Genomic DNA, 17,059 nt, shown 5'->3' with positions numbered 1-17,059 from the left:
TCCACTCATTCATCTATCCCCACACACATACATCCTTACACCTATCTGCCAATTGATTTATCCATCCACCTACCCATCAATCCATCCACCCATCAAACCCTTACCCATCCATTCATTCATCCTTCCATCCATCCATTTATCTACCCTTTCATCCACACATCCATCCACAAATCCTTCCATCTATCCATCCATCAATCCACAGACCCATCCACACACTCATCCATCCATTCATCTATGTATCCATGCATCCACCTAACAACCCATATATCTATGGATCCACCCAACAATTCATTCACCCATCTACCCATTCAACCACTCATCCACCCATCTACCCACACACCCATCCATCCCCCACCCATCCATCCATCCACTCATCCTTCCATTAATGCATGCATCCATTCATCCATCCAACCATCCATCCAGTCACCTATTCATCCATCCATCCATCCATCCATCCATCCATCCATCCATGCATTCATCCATCCATCCAACAATCTACCTATTCACCCACCCACCCATCCAACCATCTATCTGCAAGCATCCCCCCACCCACCCATCAATCCACTCTTCCACCCATCCATCCACCCATTCAAACATGCATCCACCTACGCATCTATCCACTTATCCAATCACCCACACATCCGTCCAACCACCCATCCATCCACCCATCCAACCTCTCATCAACCCAACCAACAATCCATTCATCCACCCATCCATCCATCCATGCATCCATCCACTCATCCATCTGTCCCTTCCTTCTTCCCTCCCTTCCTCCCTCCCTCCCTCCCTCCCTCCCTCCCTCCCTCCCTCCCTCCCTCCCTCAAGGAGACAGCTCCTTTGTTCCTTCTACACAAGGAATCCCCTATACCCCCAGGCCAGGACTCTGCTGGGTGCTCACCGAAGTTTAGTTTTCTGCACGGAGAAGCAGTATTCATTGATGCCTGTAGTCGGCATGCGACTGCGCAGCACGTCCTGTGCTGTGGGAATGTAGCCCTCCTCAGCAATGCGTTCCAGGTGTGACAGGTAGCTGTGGAAGGGACCCATGAGGCTGGGCCCGGCTTCAGGCCAAAGCAAGAACCCGGCTGGGACAGGAGACCCAAGAGCTCTGGGCCGGTGTTCCCTCCAACAGCACCTTGGATGTCTCGTATTGTCTAAGGCCCTGGAAGGACTCTGACCTGACTTGGGGTCACACATCTGGGCCATCCACTCCTGGGAGAGTTCAGAATGCTGGGCGGAGCCACTCAGCCTCTCTCTAGTCCCTGTCCTCCGTGGCCCCTCCCACCCTGGCCCCTTCCCACTCCAGCTACACATTCTGAGACTCCGCCCCAGCCCTGGCCACTCCCCTTGCAGACTGGCTCCCCTCCTGGCCCGTTCCTTCTGCGACCACGCCCCATGTCACGCCCCCACGGCCGTTCCCAGTGCTCGGACCCCATGACCCATCCGCTCACAAACTCCAGACTCACTACACTGCGGAGTCCAGCAGGTGGAATTCACGCCTGCGCTCGTAGCAGGCGCGGATGCCCGCGTCGCGCCACAGGTACTGCATGGCCACTGCATATGGCTTCCCAAACGCGGTCACTTTATAGGGGTCCTGGGTCATCACCAGGCTGGCGTGCTTCTGTGGACGGACAGGAGAGAGGTTCGGGCAGCCTGTGGTAGCTGCGGGCCCCAAACCCATCCCTGAAACATATCCCCTCTCTCCCTTTCTTCCATCCTTGTGCCGTTGTGACCTAGCCTAACTGGCCCAGCATCCCTTTGTACACTGGCCCACACAAGGAAAGGTGGTAAAAATGAACTTTCGTCCTTCAGTGTCCCGATGCCAACGCCCCTCCTCCAGTAGTACCTCTCCCAGAGCTCCGCGGCCTCACTCTGGGCTCCTCCAAGGACCCCAGATGGGCTGGGGGAGTCCGAGGACAATGGGTGAGGGAGGGCACCCATGAAATGAGACACTGCAATTGTCCCCGGTTAATAGAGGCCCCGGGAGGGGCAGGCAGGCATCACCAGCACTGTGCGCCAGGCCCTGATGTCCTTGTTCAAACCACAGCAGTCTCCGTTCACTCCCCCCAGACACTGGCCTTGTTTACACCCCCACAATGCACTCTGCATACTTGTGCCAGTGTTCACACTCATATAGTCACGCACATGGACATGCATTTGCCTGCACTGTACATGTGGGCATGCTGTTGTGTTTGCTGTGTGTGAACAAGGCCTGAGGCGGCCAGAGGAACTTTGAAGAAAAGTCCCATGTACTCCCCTGCAGGGTCCAAGTCCTCATCTTGGGGGTGGGATCATCCTAACTGGGCCTGTTGACTGTTTCTACCTACCATAGAGGGAAAGGGGGGTCACAGGAGCCTTACCTGAGACCCTAGCAGCTCCCTGGCACCTGGTGTACGCAGCTCAGCCTTAAATGTGGCTGAGTTTAGGAGGGACTGGAATTTAGGGGCTGAGGAAGGCTAGGGTAGGGGCCCTATCCCTGCTGGGTAAGGCTTTCTGGGACCTGTTGGGGAAGGGGCACTCACACCTCTCTAACCCCTCAGTATGCTCTGTAGGGGGACCCAGGAAACTCAGTTCCCAAGTGAACTCTGGCGATGGTGCCTGTTTGTCCTTGGCACCTTGGGAAGGGGAGGGGGTTGTTCATGCTGCCACCTGGTGGGGGGGGCACCTGGTGGGGGGGCACCTGGCCAGCAGGGGGGCACCTGGCGGGGGGGACAGATTCTAACACTCACAATCATGAGGGTGTCACTGGGCAGGGGAGCATATGGGTGACCCTGGGTGACAGGCAGGAATGGTGAGGGGTGGTCCCTTCCCCAAGAGCCTGTCACAAAGGTTGTAGCTGGCCATGAGCTGGGTCCTGTACCCCCAGACTTCACATGGTGAAGCTGGGACTCCAGGGCCTCAGCATGCCATGGAGATGGAGCCTTGAAAGTAACTTCATCAGGGTGGCCCTAAGGGGAGACCAGGATCTGGAGAGTTGGCTCAGAAGGTAAAGTGTTTGTGGCATAAACATGACCTGAAATCCACTCCAGAATCAATGGAGAAGGCCAGGCATGTGCCAGTGACCCCAGTGCCTCTGGCCTCCAGTGATGCCTGCACATATACTCATCAAAAACAACAGAACCGGGCATAATGGCGCACACCTTTAATCCCAGCACTTGGGAAGCAGAGGCAGGTGGATCTCTGTGAGTTCGAGGCCAGCCTGGGCTACAGAGTGAGATCCAGGACAGGCTCCAAAGCTACACAGAGAAACCCTGTCTCAAAAAACCAAAACAAAACAAAGAAATCAATAAAAATGGGGGTGTGGCTGACAGAGGCCACAATGTGCCCAGCCATAGCTACACCAGACGATAAATAGATCGACTTCAGGGCTGGAGCTGCGACTCTGTGGTTCCTAACACGTTGATCAGTTCACAACTATAACGCCGACCCAGGAAGCCAGCATCCTCTCCTGGCCTCTGCGGGGAACTGCACTCACATATACAGACACATAATTAAAAATAAATACTAAGGGCCGGGCGGTGGTGGCGCATGCCTTTAATCCCAGCACTTGGGAGGCAGAGGCAGGCGGATCTCTGTGAGTTCGAGGCCAGCCTGGTCTCCAAAGCGAGTTCCAGGAAAGGCGCAAAGCTACACAGAGAAACCCTGTCTCGAAAAAAACCAAAAAAAAAAATAAAATAAAATAAATAAATAAATAAATAAATAAATACTAAAAAAACACAGAGAAATCAACTGCCCTAGTAAACTCATTTCCAGCATCAAGGTCAAGGTGGACTTGACCAAGCGGTTCTTTGGATGTTCCTAGGATGCCAGGCTGGGAAATGCTTTTCATCGCCTCTGAAAACATCACACAATATGGGTCTTTGTGCTCACCTTGCTGTCAGGCCTGCTGTAGGGGATCTGCAGCCGGTCCATGGCATCGATCATGGCCTGCATGGAGACGAAGATGTTCTGGTAGACGAGTGGCCGGAAGGCCCTGCGGTCGTCCTCTGAGTAGCCGGCGCCATGGATGATGCGCATCTGCTTGATGAATGTGCTCTTTCCACTCTCACCGGGTCCTGGGGACAAACAGCACGCTCAGAGGTAGGGGCTCAGGCTGCCCACGACGTCCACGGAGCCCACAGTGCCTACAGAGCCCATGGCACCCACATAGCATCCAACGTACCCATGGAGCCCACATGGGGCTCACACAAAGCTCACAGTGCCCACACTGAGCCCACGGCACGTACGTGGGGCCCACGGAGCGCACACCAAGCCCATACGGAGCCCACAGCGACCACAGAGCCCACACGGAGTCCATGGCTCCACACAGAGTCTATGCCACCCACAGAGCCTGCATGAAGCCCACAGCACCCACACAAGCCCACACGAAGCCCAGGGCACCCACAAAGAGCCCACATGGAGTCCATGGTGCTCACACAAAACTCACAGCGCCCACACTGAGCCCACGGCACCTACGTGGAGCTCACGGAGACCACACCAAGCCCATACAGAGCCCACGGCGACCACAGAGCCCACATGGAGTCCATGGTGCTCACACAAAACTCACAGCGCCCACACTGAGCCCACGGCACCTACGTGGAGCTCACGGAGACCACACCAAGCCCATACAGAGCCCACGGCGACCACAGAGCCCACATGGAGTCCATGGCGCCCACGTGGAGTCCACGGTGCTCACACCTGCTCACACAGAGCCCAGGATGCCCTCACAGCGTCCATGGTGCCCACGCGGTACTCACAGAGCCCTGGACTGCTCAGTGTGGACCAGGGTCTTAGTTACTCCTCACATTGCTGTGGCAGGGAGGAAGAACTTGTGTGGCCCTCAGTCCCAGGGCAAAGCCTCCATGGTGGCAGGCACGGAAGTGGCTGTCCACATCCCATCCAGTCACACCCCCCAGTCCGTGGGGTCTTCACCCTCAGTCACCCTCATCTACACAACCTCCAGCATGTGTGGCCAGAGGCTGACCTAATCCAGACTTGTCCTGTGGGTCCCTGTCCTAGTCAGGGTTCCTATTGCTGTGAGAGACACCATGACCAAAAAGCAAGTTGGGGTCCAGCATCCCAGCACTCAGGAGGCAGAGGCAGGAGGATCTCTGTGAGTTCAAGGCCATCCTGGTCTACAGCTCGAGTTCCAGAACAGCCTGGGCTATACAGAGAAACTCTGTCTAGAAAAACCAAAACCAAAACCAAACAAACAAAGCAAAACAAAATAAAAACAAAACAGAAAAAAGAAAAAAAGCAGTTGGAGAGGAAAGGGTTTATTCGGCTTACACTTCGATATCACTGTCCATCATCTAAGGAAGTCAGGACAGGAACTCACACAGGGCAGGAACCCAGGAGCTGATGCAGAGGCCATGGAGGGTGCTGCTGACTGGCTTGTTCCACATGTCTCAGCCTGCTTTCTTACAGAACCCAGGACCAGCAGCCCAGGGATGGCACCACCCACCATGGGCTGGTCCCTCCCCATTGATCACTAATTGAGGAAATGCCCTACAGCTGGATCTCATGGAGGCATTTCCTCAGCTGAGGCTCCTTCCTCTGATGACTCTAGCTTGTGTCAAGTTAACGTGAAAGTACCCAGCCATGCCTCATGTGTGATGTCACCGCACCCCGGCTCATGCTCTGTGACTCCGGGCCAGTGGCGTCGATGAGCTGAGCCTGTCTCCATATGCACAGTGATGAGAGCAGCAGGGTGTCCACCAATGGGGAGGGTTATAGAGACAAGGTGTTGGACAAGGTAGGTGGTGGTCGGGAAACTGGGGCCCAAAGCAGGAAGCAACCGGCTGCCCATATTTCAGAGCCAGCAAATGTGCGTCTGTCATGTGATTCCTTAGTTCTGATCCTTGGGTTTTTTATTTTATTTCTTAAGAAAGATTGAGCCAGGAATGGAGCAGGCATTTAATCCCGGCACCCAGGAGACAGAGGCTGGTGGACCTCTGAATTTGAGGCCAGCCTGGTCTACACAGAGAGAGCTTGTCTCAAAAAAAGAAAAAAGAAAAAGAAAAAGAAAGAAAGAAAAAGAAAAGAGAAAAGCATTTGTCATTGGCCTCTGACCTCTGTACGCACACATACCTCTGCCACACAAATACACAGAAACCCAAGTAAAACATAGAAAGACATCAGTATGACACCTGGGGGGTCACATGGAAACCGCGTCATACCTCCCTGTTCATAGCATTGTTGGGGCTGGATGGAATGCAGTGACTCACTAGGGCAGGGCAGAAGCCACAGCTGAGCGTGTTCCTGGCTACCAATAAAGTTTTATTGAAACCTGGCCCAAGGATTTGCTTTTGTGTCAAAAGGGCAGGGATAAGAACCGGACTTCAAAACCATAAACCATCCTGCCATGGCGGGGGTGGGGGGGTGGCAGGGGGAGGCACCTACCCACCCCACCTATCCCCAGCCAGGTCCAGTGGCTTTGGAACCACTCAACTGTGTTTATAATATTCTGCTTTTGCTACACCCATTTCAAGAAGAGTGACATTTTAGAACAATTCTTTTCTGTTTGGTTGGTTTTGGTGTTTTCGAGACAGGGTTTCTCTTGTATAGTCCTGGTTGTCCTGGAACTCACTCTGTAGACCATACTGATGTCTTTCTATATTTTACTTGGGTTTCTGTGTATTTGTGTGGCAGAGGTATGTGTGCGTACAGAGGTCAGAGGCCAATGACAAATGCTTTTCTCTTTTCTTTTTCTTTCTTTCTTTCTTTCTTTCTTTCTTTCTTTCTTTCTCTTTTTTTTTTTTTTTTTTGAGACAAGATCTCTCTGTGTAGACCAGGCTGGCCTCGAACTCACAGAGACCTGCCTGCCTCTGCTTCCTGAGCACTGGGATCAAAGGCGTGCGCCACCACTCTGGCTTAGAACAGTCCTTTCAGCTTCTTTATTTTATTTTATGTGTATGAGTGTGTTGCCTGCATGTGTGTCTGTGCTCACCAAGTGTGCACAATGCTCATGCTGTTCCAAGAGGGCATCAGATCCCCTGGGATTGGAGTTGCAGACAGCTGTAAGCCACCAAGTGAGTGCTGGGACTTGAATCTGGGTCTTCTGCAAGAGCTGAGCCATGACTCCAGCACCTGCACTACTGTGTGTGTGTGTGTGTGTGTGTGTGTGTGTGTGTGTGTGTCTGTGTGTGGGGGAGTGTGTGTGCCCGAATTCTGGAGCCAGGCCTGTCAATCACAATCCTCCTGCCTCAGCTTCCCAAGTGCCAGGGTGACAGGTATGCACCACCGTGTCCAGAAGAAAGACAAACTTCAGTGAGTGAATAGAACAGAGGACGCATGGCCAAGCAATCGGGCCAGGGAAGTCACGGGTGAAGCCATGGCTCTAATGATTGGTCCATAATGATTGAATTAAAATCTTCCCTTTGGGGTCCAGGGCCCAAGACACAGACCTCACCTTGCTGCTGTCTCCCTCTGTGACCCTATGACACACCCTGCCCTGAGGCTGTGCCCACCTTCTCATCTGCAAAATGGACCAAGAGGTTGGCCCCAGCTCGTCACCTGTCCATCCCCTGGGGACACTGCCCACAGCCTTTCCAAGGAAGGGAAGTGGGGGCCAGTGCATGAGACTCCCCAGGATGGAGGTCGGAGCTCACGCAGGAGGAAGTGGGAAAAGTTACAAGAACAGAAAGAGGAACAAGAACTGGCACCACAGGTCCGGTCCTCACCTGTCGTGCGTGTGGCCCTGGGGGCCATCCCCGACACCACATAAACCTGGCACGGAGGTCCACATCTGTCATTCCAGCACTCGTAGATGGGGACAGGAAGGTTAGAGTTCAGGGCCATCTTCAGCTACATAGTGAATTTAAGGCCAGCCTGGGCTACATGACATACTGGCTAAGAAGAAAAGGGGAGGGGAGAGTGACTGGGGCTATGTAGACCCGCTAAGGACAGGAGACTCAGCGGAGGGGGAGGTGGCCAGCGCCACTGTCTGCAAATCTGAGGGTCATGTGGACGGGTCAGGCAGAGGCATGGCCCTTCTCTGAGACTCAGTTTCCCAAGATGTTCAGTCTATGAGACCGAGGAGTCAAGAAAGTCTCTTATTAATGATGATTGCGGGAGGACAGGGACGGTGCTGTGAGGGATAGAAGAAGTTGTGTGTCAGCTGCCTGGAACAAAGCCTGGATTCTGGAGGGGGTCCCCTTAGTGAGGGTTTGAACTCAGCCCCTTGCACACTAGGCAAAGGTCCCACCCCCTGACCACGCCCCCAGCCCCTCATTGGGGGGTTCTGGGCGGGGCTCCACCCTGACCACGCCCCCAGCCCCTCACTGGGGGATTCTAGGTGGTGCTCCACCCCTGATACGCCCCTAGCCTTGTTTACTTTTCAGAGTCTCACTAAGTTCCTACACTGGCCTGGACCTCACAAATGTTGCTCAGCATTTCAAGAAGTCTGGGTCACAAGCATGTGCCACGGGTCGCAATGACTCCTGTGCTATAATGCACCCGTGTCCTTGTATCCGGCTGGAACAGTGATGATGACAACATATGTGCTCCCTCTGTCACCGTCTCCTGAGATCCCGGCTGAGAGACTGCATGCCTGCGCAGTCTTCACAGATGACTAGCATTTACACCATTTCCAAAGAGACACACAGAATCAGAGCGGTGATAGCGGCAGCCCAGGGTCACAGAAGCAGAGGACGGACCAGGCCGTGAACCGGGGCCCCGTGGGACCCATTAGCAGAACCGGCCATGTGGTGTCAGCATCCACCACTGCTGCCCATGAGATTTCCAGGGATGCTGTGGGGCGGGACCACAGGGCAGGAGACATGATCTGTGACCTCCTAGTCACCCCCTAATGCTCACATCCTGCTTCTATCCAAAGGGCAGAGAATAGTCACGCCCCCCCACACACACACACTGTATTGTAGTTCGATGACATGAGTTTTTAAATTTTGCTATTAATTTGTTTTTCGTTTTATTTTCTCTGTGTGTGGGTGTTTGCCTGCATGTGTCTGTGTGCCTTGTGTGTGTAGTACCCGCAGAGGCTGGAAGGGGGCAATCGGGTCCCCAGAACTGGAGTCACAGGCAGTTGTGAGCCCCGTGTGGGTGCTGGGAACCGAACCCGGGTCCTCTGCAGGCGAAGGCGGTGCACTAACCGCTGAGCCCCAGTGATAATATTCCTCTCCCACAGGGGCATATGGTGGTCACCACTCCAGGAACAGAAGGATTGGTACTTTGAAGTCAATCCTGGGCAACATGATAAATAAAACAAAATAGAGCCGGGAGAGTGGGGTGTTGGAGAAACGGCTCAGCAGTTAGAACACTGACTACTCCTGCATAGGACCTGGGTTCGATCCCAGCACCCACATGGTTACAACCCTGTAACTCCAGTTCCAGGGCTTCTGACTCTGATTTCTGGCCCCCTCAGGTACTGAACACACAATGGTGCACAGACAGATGTGCGGATAGACACCCAGACATTAAAAACAAAACAAACAAACATCAAAAACACACACACAAAAACCCTTTTTTGGGGAACCTATTCCCCAAACTAGGTTGCCTCGCCCGCCCAGACTTAATACAAGAGGAGGAGCTTAGTCCCATCTCAATTTGATAGGCCATGCTTTGTTGACACCCAAGGGTGGCCTGCCTCTCTGAACAGAAACAGAGGAGTGAATGTGGGAGGGGGGGTGGAGCGGGGCAGAGGGGAGGCAGAGGGGAGGGAACCAAAGGAGAGGAGGGAGGGAAGGGAAACTGTGGTCAGGATATCAAATGAAAATAATTAATTAATTAAAAGAATAAAACCAAAGACTGAAGTACGTGTCTCAGAACACCGAATGAGCACATGCTACGGGCATGTTCATGTGGCAATGACAGGTTGCATGCTATGTGACTATGTGAATTTTACCTCGATGAAAAGAAATTTTGTTAAAGATGAGGGGGGAAAAACTCAGTTAAAACAATACCACAGGGTCAACTATGTGGGACATGCCCTTACTCCCAGCAGTCTTCCAGTTAGATTCAAATTTAGGGGGGTTTGATTTAGTTGCATGTCAGCCAGAGTGACCCAGTGGCCACAGTAATCACAATAGTAGGGCTGGGGTGCGTCTCTTGGTGAATCATTTGCCATCCAGTCCTGAGAACCTAAAACTGAATCCCCAGTGCTTGGGAGGCACAGACAGGGGGATCCTAGGGCTGTCGGCTGGCACCTAGGGAACCCGTGAGGCTCTAGGTCCAGTGACAGATGCAGCCCCACAGCCGCACAAACAAGGGATGAGCAATTGAAGCAGGTGTGGACTGGGGCCTCTACACGCGGGACGGAAGCACCCGTGACTCCCCCACACCACGGCTCAGGAACATCCTGTGACACATCACTGTTGAGGCTCTGAAGCACAAGGAGGCAGATGCAGCTCTGGGGCACAAGTGTGGGTGCTCATCTCTTCCCAGAGACCTCCACAGTGGGTTGTGGCTGTAACAGCTCTCTCCGCCTGGCCAGGCTGCCTGACCCAGATAGGAAGTATCTGCTTCCTTCTGGAGATGGCAGGAGGAAGTGGAACTAGGCTGGGGACAGCAATGTGGGGGTAGTCGTGCCGAACTTGGGTGGCAGGAGGACCCGGCATCTCACTCACACCCTAGGAAATGGCTCAGATTAGCTGTAGACCCCAAATAAATACTGGCGCCTCCCCATGCCTCAGTTTCCTTAGTTGTCGTTTGTCACTGGGGCTCTTCAGTACTTGACAGCACGTGAGGGACACCAGATGGTGAAACCATTGACTGCGTGGTTTCAGACAACTTGCTTCACCACTCTGGGCTTTCTCTTGGTCACATGCTAACTGCTTCATGCTTGGCACAGACATGCCCCCTCTCCTTCCCCAGCCAGCTTCCTCAAAATCCCTGTCTGTTTTCAAAAAGGGACTGAGAAGCAGCCACCAAGTAATGGAATGGACAAGGTCTGCAGCACAAATCCCTGAAACCATGTCAGTGCTCAGGAGACACACTAACCACTAGGGTTACCTGCCCCTGGACAAAGGATGACAGGGCAGGCAAAGACCTAAACAGTATTGGCAATGTGCCCTAAAAAGACAGGCAGGAAAAGGCTGGGGAGGACTAGGGATATTCTATCTTGAAAATGGACTCATCCATCCATCCATCCATCCATCCATCCACTCATCCATTCATCCATCCATCCATCCACCCATCTATCCATCTATCTATCCCTCCACCTACCCACCCACCCATCCATCCATCCATCATCCAATTTTTCATCCATCCATCCACCCACTCATCCATCCATCCAACTTTCCATCTACCCACCCACCCATCCATCCATCCCTCCATCTATCCACTCATCCATCTATCCACTCATCCATCCATCCACTCATCCACCCATCCATCCATCAACTCATTCACCCATCCATCCACCTGTCCATCCATCCATCTATCCATCCATCCATCCATCTATCCATCCATCCATCCATCTATCCATCCATCCACTCATCCATCCATCTACCCATCGATCCATCAACTCATCCATCCACCTGCCCATCCATCCATCCACCCACCCATCTAACCATCCATCCATTCACCCATCCATCCATCCATCCATTCATCCACCTACCCATCCACCTATCCACTCATATATCCATCAACCCATTCACCCATCCACCCACTCACCCATCCATCTATCCATCCGCTCATTCATCTACCCATCCATCCATCAACTCATTCACCCATCCATCCATCCATCCATTTACCAATCCATCTGCCCACCCACCCATCCATCCACCTACCCACCCACCCATCCATCCACCCACCCACTCATCCATCCATCCATCCATCCATCCATCCATCCATCCATCCATCCATCCACACATCCATCCATCCACACATCCATCCATCCATCCATCCACACGTCCATCCATCCATCCACACGTCCATCCATCCATCCACATGTCCATCCATCCATCCATCCACCCACTCATCCATCCACCCACTCATGCATCCATCCGCCCGCCCACCCTTCACTGTGTGTTTACTGAGCTCCACCTGTATGTGGTCTCATCGTGCTGTGTGCTGGGAATGCAGGCGTGAAGAAGACAGACTCAGCCCCCGCCCTTTTGTTGTCTACTCTGTAATTAGAGACACAATCAGTTAAGCAAGTAGAGGACTTTGAATACAGATCTGAATGAAAAGGAGAAAGGAGAATGACAGGGCTGTCTAAGAAGCCTGCAGAGCCAGGCAATGCTGTTGTCCCAAGAGCTGAGCCTTGGGTTCAGACTCTCATGGGGTAAAGAGCCCGGCCACTCAATGTCCAGGGTACAGATGAACTTCGATGAAGCTAGTGTGAAGGCCCTGTGGTGGAGCCAGTGATGCTGAGACATCCCAGGAATATTGCTGAAGTGACAAGTCACAGGCTTGATGGATCAAGGGAGAACAAGAAATGACCAGTATGAAGCAGATTCAGTCAACGACAGTGCAAACCCTGACTCAGGAAGAGGAAATCAGGCAATGTGGCATTCTTCAATGCACTCCATTTCTCTTTCCAGTACTAGAGGCATGAATCCAAGGCCTCAAGGCATGAGTGAAGTGCTCCCGAAAAGGACCCACCCCAGCCCCTCACTGGGATTCTAGGCGGGGCTCCACCCTGACCATGTCTCCAGCCCCTCACTGGGGGAGTCTAGGTGGAGCTTCACCCCAAGAAGTACTCTCAGGACACAGAATACACTCCTATGATGTTTCAGTTACATAATGGGGAGAGTTGTGTCATGGATGGGGGAGTCTCTTTTCTCCTTCCATGTTTGTCTGTCCAGACTTTGAACTCAGGTTACAGGTCTGTGCAGCAAGCCCCTCTCCCCTCTGAGCCATCTCACCTCCCTCGAGAAACTGAATCCACCACTCAAAGCCTTCTGGGCTCAGATGGGTTCTTTATCAAAGTGACCAAACATTTAAAGATGAGGTAGGGTGCCAGGATGGCTGAGTGGTCTAAGTCCAGAGCAAAAGGCAGTTCTCTATGAGGAGCCAGGAAGCTGACGCCTGAGTGGAGCATTATGAGGGAGAGCTGTAGAGGCTCCCGTCTGAGGCGTGAAGCTGGGTGGAGTGTGGCTCTATGCCATACCCGAATTATTTAAAGGGGAAGGAAAATTCCCTTTCAGAAACAGAAATTAAATGGCACTTACTGAGCACTAACTGTTTCATTTTCTTTGATGATGATGATATTATTTATTATTATTATTATTATTATTATTATTATTATTATTATTTAGACTAGGTCTCAATATGTAGCTCAGGGTGGCTTTGAACTCAATGGCTAGCTTGACTTTTCAGTCAACCAAGTGCTAGGATTACATTTGTGTACTACCATGCCTGGCTTTTTATTTTTCAAAACAGGGTGTCATGTAGCCCAGGCTAGCCTCAAACTCCTTCTGTAGCTCAGGATGATCTGGAACTCCCTGGTCCTCCTGCCTCCACCTCCCGAGTGCTGGGCGACAGAAGTGCATGTCCCATATCTGGCTCATATGGCCCTGGAATGGAACCCGGGGTCTCCCCAGTGCTCGGGGATTGTTCTGCCAGCTGAGCCTCAGGCCCTGCTCTGCCCCTCGCCCTTTTATTGATTTCTGAGACAGCGTCTCACTTGGCCCAGGCTGGCCTCTAGTTCACAATCCTCCTGCCTCAGCGTCCTGAGTACTAGGATGGTAAGCACAAAGCGGTTTGGAGGGTTTAAGAATTCAGGGTTGATGAGTGAGTGAGTGAGTGAGTGAGTGAGTGAGTGAGTGAGTGAGCGAGTGAATGACCCAGTCAGTCCACTGATGTACACAAGCCCAGAACCAAGCCCTTGGTGGCCATGACCCGGTGACAGGCGGCTTGGATCCCTGGCTCAGGCAGCTGGAGGAAGAGCCTCGGCCCCTCCCTGGGCCAGGCTGGCCAGCAGCTCACCTCCATTCCCTTCCTGTGACACACGCGGGTGGCAGCGCCCGCCGGGGCCACCTCCTGGCAGCCCGATGCCCGCTCAACCTTGACTCCTTGCTCTTCCCATCCGGAAAACGGGTCTGCTAGGGAGCGAGACTGCCTGCTGTGGCTGTCCCCTCCCGGTGATCACTCTGGTCCCCTATGCCGCCCACACTCACCCAGCAGCAGGAGTTTCAGTTCCCCGCGCTCCTGTTTTTTCTGTTCCAACAAAATCTTGTTGATCTCCTGGTCGATTCTGGCCGCCGTCTTCTCCTCGTCTGTCAGACACCAGGGACAGCAGCCCCGGGTCAGGGACCGGGCCATGGCGGGCGCCTCACAGGCCACCAGGTGACATTGCCCCTCGACCTGCACAGCCGCAGCCGGTGGAGTGGATGTGGGGGTCACTCCAGGGTCCCCCGATGTCCCTGCCTAGGGCCTGCGGGAGCCCAGGCAAGGCCTGTGAGAGGCCTGGGTGCTGGGAGCAGGGCGGGGATCTGGGTGCCGGCTCCCGCCCCCTCCAACCTGCCCAGACCTGGCCCTGCCAGCCCGACAGGTCGGTGGCAGAGGCTCCGGCGGCGGATGCGGAGGGAGGGGTGGCCGCCGCCTGCAGAGCCCGGGCCTGCTTCCTCCTTCCCAAGGAGGGTGGCCTCGCCCCCGGGCCTCTGACGCTGCTGGCCCCAGCTGGCCCCCTCCCCTGGGCCAAGTAGGAAGCTACCAGTGGGCACAGCTATTGCTCAGGGCTGATTTCGGAACCTCTGAGACAGAGGGAAGTCTGCGCTTTCCGCATCTGCCCGGGCTAAGCACACACACCGATTTGATAATTGAGGAAACCGAGGCACGGAGTAAAGGCAGGGCTTGCCCCAGGACCGAGAGGGAGACAGGGTAGCTCATGCCTGGCCCCTTGGGTCCCGGGAAGAGGGACTGATGCTCTCCTCTATGGAACATCTACTGTATATCCGGGGAGAAGGACTGATGCTCTCCTCTATGGAGCATCTACTGTATGCCAGCAAGACTTTCATTTTCCTCCACATGGGACAAAACAGAACATTTTTGTAAACCTGGGGGTGACAGTGAGATTTGGGGACGGGGGGAGCTTATGCCCCCAGCTTGACCTGCATCATCCCTAGGGCTTATGCTGTGGGAGGGGAGAACCGATTCTGCAGACTGCCCTCTGACTTCCCGCCTAAAACCAAAACCAAACAAAATAATAAAACTTTCAGGCTGCCACAGATGGTGACAAATTTTAAGACAAAGGTAAAGCACAGATGTTGAAGGGCTTGGGGTGTGTGTGGCTCTAAATAGGAGGTCAGGAGAGGGTCAGAGTGAAGGCGACACTAATGGACTGGGTTGAATCTCTGGGCTGGTCCCCGACTCCTGGAACTAAAAGTTCTAGACTATCTGGCTGAGATGTCTGACCCCACCCCCAGATCAGCGCAGCCAGGGAGCTCCTTGACGTGCCACTGATGAAGAAGCAATGATGAGGTTCAGAGAGGGTGTGCGACATCCCCGGAACACACAGCCCCCCCTCCACCGCCCTAGGTCGGCAGGCAGGCGGTTGACAGGCCCCCGCCTGCCCCACGCTGACTTCGGTTGACTGTTGATTCAAACTGCAGCAGATGGGAAGTGCGATAGAGGCTGGGCTGGGTCACCGAGGCCGGTGGGAGCGGTCCCGCCCACTGATGACTCGGAAGACCCTGAGACTTGCTCTGGGGGTGGAAAGGGGGGGCATTGGGGTTGTCAGAACCGGCCTGGTCTTGCAGAAGTCCGAGAGACAGCACCCTGCCTGGCCCTTTGGGAACCAGACACCAGGCTCTCAGGACAGGTGGGGACCAAAGCCTTACTCTGATACTTTCTGTGCCCCCTGCCCCCCGCCCCGTTGCCCTCTGTGGGGGTTCTGGCAGGTGGATCCTGTGACTTCCAGGCCAGCCTGTGCTACACAAACTTTATGGGGTTTTGTTTTGTCAGACTGACAAACAAACTCCAGTCAGTTTTCCTGTACCTCTGTAGAAACATGGTATCAACTATGAACAGGAACATTTTCTTTGTTTCTTTCCAATGGAATAGGCTTTTTTTTTTCTTAAATTTTAAAGTTACATTTGTTTATTTACTGTGTGTGGTTGCATTTGACAGGACACAGGTGTGGAGGTCCCAGGACACCTTGTGAGAGCCGTTTCTCTCCTTCCAGCACCTGGGTTCCAAGGATCAGACTCAGGTGGTCAGGCTTGGCTCCTTTACCTTCTGAGCTCTCTCGCAGGTCTGATATTTTTTCCTTTAAGAAACCAAAACCGGGCCTGGTAGTGTACGTCTTTAATCCTAGCACTTGGGAGGCAGAGGCAGGTGGACTACACAAGGCCAGCCTGGTCTACACAGAGAAACCCTGTCTGGAAAAAACAAAGGGGGTCGGGGTGGAGGGAAATGTTGACATCTCTTTGGTGTGCACGGACGCTTCGGGGCATGTGCGTCTGTGACCTCAGACACCAGAAGAGGGCGTTGGGTCCCCTGGTGTCGGTGCTGGGATTAAACCCCGGTCCTCTGGAAGCACAGCCAGTGCTCACAGCCGCTCCCTCTACGCCTGACCGACCGCATGGCTCGTGCTGCAGACGTCCTGATCTCACCGTTGTGCCTGGAAGGCGGGGGTCATCTGGCGACACCTGCTGGACGCTGGCGGAACGACAGGCACCTGCTCTGCCGACCTGGAGGAGTAGCCATGCTTCCTTTCACCTTTCACCTCCATCCGGTCCCCACCTGGCTCTGACCGTCACGCCCCGTGGCCCCGCAGCAGCCACTCGAGTCCTCCCTGCAGCCCACAGTCCTGCCCGCTCATGCATGGCGCTCCTCCCTCCCCCTGCTCCAGCCACACAGGCCTTCTCCATACTCCAGCATGCTGGGCTCCATACTGTCCCTGGGCCTTTGCAGGCGGCATCCCCTGCCCTAGGGCCTTTGCTGGGGTGTCCCCCACCCCGGGGCCTTTGCATACCGTGTCCCCCGCCCCGAACTTTGCCGGTCCTCTCTGGGACTACTTTTTTCTCTAATAACAGCATGGCTCGTTCACCTCCTAGGATCCACTGAAGTGCCACAATATCCTGATTTGTCTGTTGCTGTGATAAATGCAGAGACCAAAAGCAATTTATGGCCGAAAGTTTATTTCGTTTGTCTTATAGTTCCAGAGGGTTAGAATCCATCA

The 17,059-nt window shown here is 53.9% G+C and overlaps 1 protein-coding gene across 1 annotated transcript in view; it reads right to left on the bottom strand.

The window, feature by feature from the left end:
• Positions 1-14,502, bottom strand: part of Gna15 (G protein subunit alpha 15) — a 29,154-nt gene extending 14,652 nt beyond the window's left edge. The window contains exons 1-4 of the mRNA XM_052747050.1: positions 14,055-14,502; positions 3,868-4,052; positions 1,464-1,618; positions 899-1,027 (exon numbers count right to left, since the gene is read on the bottom strand). Coding sequence (XP_052603010.1) covers positions 899-1,027; positions 1,464-1,618; positions 3,868-4,052; positions 14,055-14,199 — 614 coding nt within the window. The 5' untranslated portion in view covers positions 14,200-14,502. The remainder of the gene's footprint in view (positions 1-898; positions 1,028-1,463; positions 1,619-3,867; positions 4,053-14,054) is intronic.
• Positions 14,503-17,059: the final 2,557 nt, after the last annotated feature.

Source organism: Peromyscus californicus, unplaced genomic scaffold, assembly GCF_007827085.1.
Source record: "Peromyscus californicus insignis strain IS unplaced genomic scaffold, ASM782708v3 Scaffold_1__1_contigs__length_55948999, whole genome shotgun sequence".
NCBI classification, from domain to species: Eukaryota; Metazoa; Chordata; class Mammalia; order Rodentia; family Cricetidae; genus Peromyscus; species Peromyscus californicus.
Note: the sequence above shows the minus strand (reverse complement) of the source record. Positions and strands in the feature narration are given on the sequence as shown.